An 806-nucleotide genomic window follows, 5' to 3' on the forward strand; every position below is an offset into this window, starting at 1 on the left:
ATGGGGGGGGGCCCTCTACCTCTATATTAATGGCCATGGGGGGGGGCCCTCTATATTAATGGCCATGGGGGGGGGCCCTCTATATTAATGGCCATGGCTTTGGATTGAGGTGGCCAACATTTTATTGGCTCACATGACACAAGGGTGATGATGGGTGGAGCTCATAGGAAGTGTCAGCTGATGGGGGTTCCGTAGAATTGGGTCAGCGGATCTGACGTGTAATGTTCTCCCGGCAGGGGACATGGAGGAGTTGGGTCGCTGCCTCTCCACGTACTGGCAGCAGAAGAAGTGCATGGCACCGGGCTGTGAGCCGCTGGCTGTGCGCAGGATAATGGACACGTTAGGACCACACGTGTATGGGCAGAGCCTGGCCGGGGCCGGAGGAGGCGGCTTCCTCTATGTACTAACAAAGGAGGCGGAGCAGAAGCATGTCGTACAGAAACTGCTGGAGAGCACACAGGTAACCCGCGTCCTGGGCACGGAGAGCACACAGGTAACCCGCGTCCTGGGCACGGAGAGCGCACGGGTAACCCGCGTCCTGGGCACGGAGAGCACACGGGTGACCCGCGTCCCGGACACGGAGAGCGCACGGGTGACCCGCGTCCCGGACACGGAGAGCGCACGGGTGACCCGCGTCCCGGACACGGAGAGCGCACGGGTAACCCGCGTCCTGGGCACGGAGAGCGCACGGGTAACCCGCAACCTGGGCACGGAGAGCGCACGGGTAACCCGCAACCTGGGCACGGAGAGCGCACGGGTAACCCGCAACCTGGGCACGGAGAGCGCACGGGTAACCCGCGTCCTGG

The 806-nt window shown here is 63.3% G+C and overlaps 1 protein-coding gene across 1 annotated transcript in view; it reads left to right on the plus strand.

Moving 5' to 3' along the window:
* Positions 1–806, plus strand: part of FUK (fucokinase) — a 16082-nt gene that overhangs the window by 13663 nt on the left and 1613 nt on the right. The window contains 1 exon segment of the mRNA XM_018575285.1: positions 237–790. Coding sequence (XP_018430787.1) covers positions 237–790 — 554 coding nt within the window.

This window comes from Nanorana parkeri, unplaced genomic scaffold (genome assembly GCF_000935625.1).
Source record: "Nanorana parkeri isolate BGI_ZX_2015 unplaced genomic scaffold, ASM93562v1 scaffold3736, whole genome shotgun sequence".
In the NCBI taxonomy this organism is placed as follows: domain Eukaryota; kingdom Metazoa; phylum Chordata; class Amphibia; order Anura; family Dicroglossidae; genus Nanorana; species Nanorana parkeri.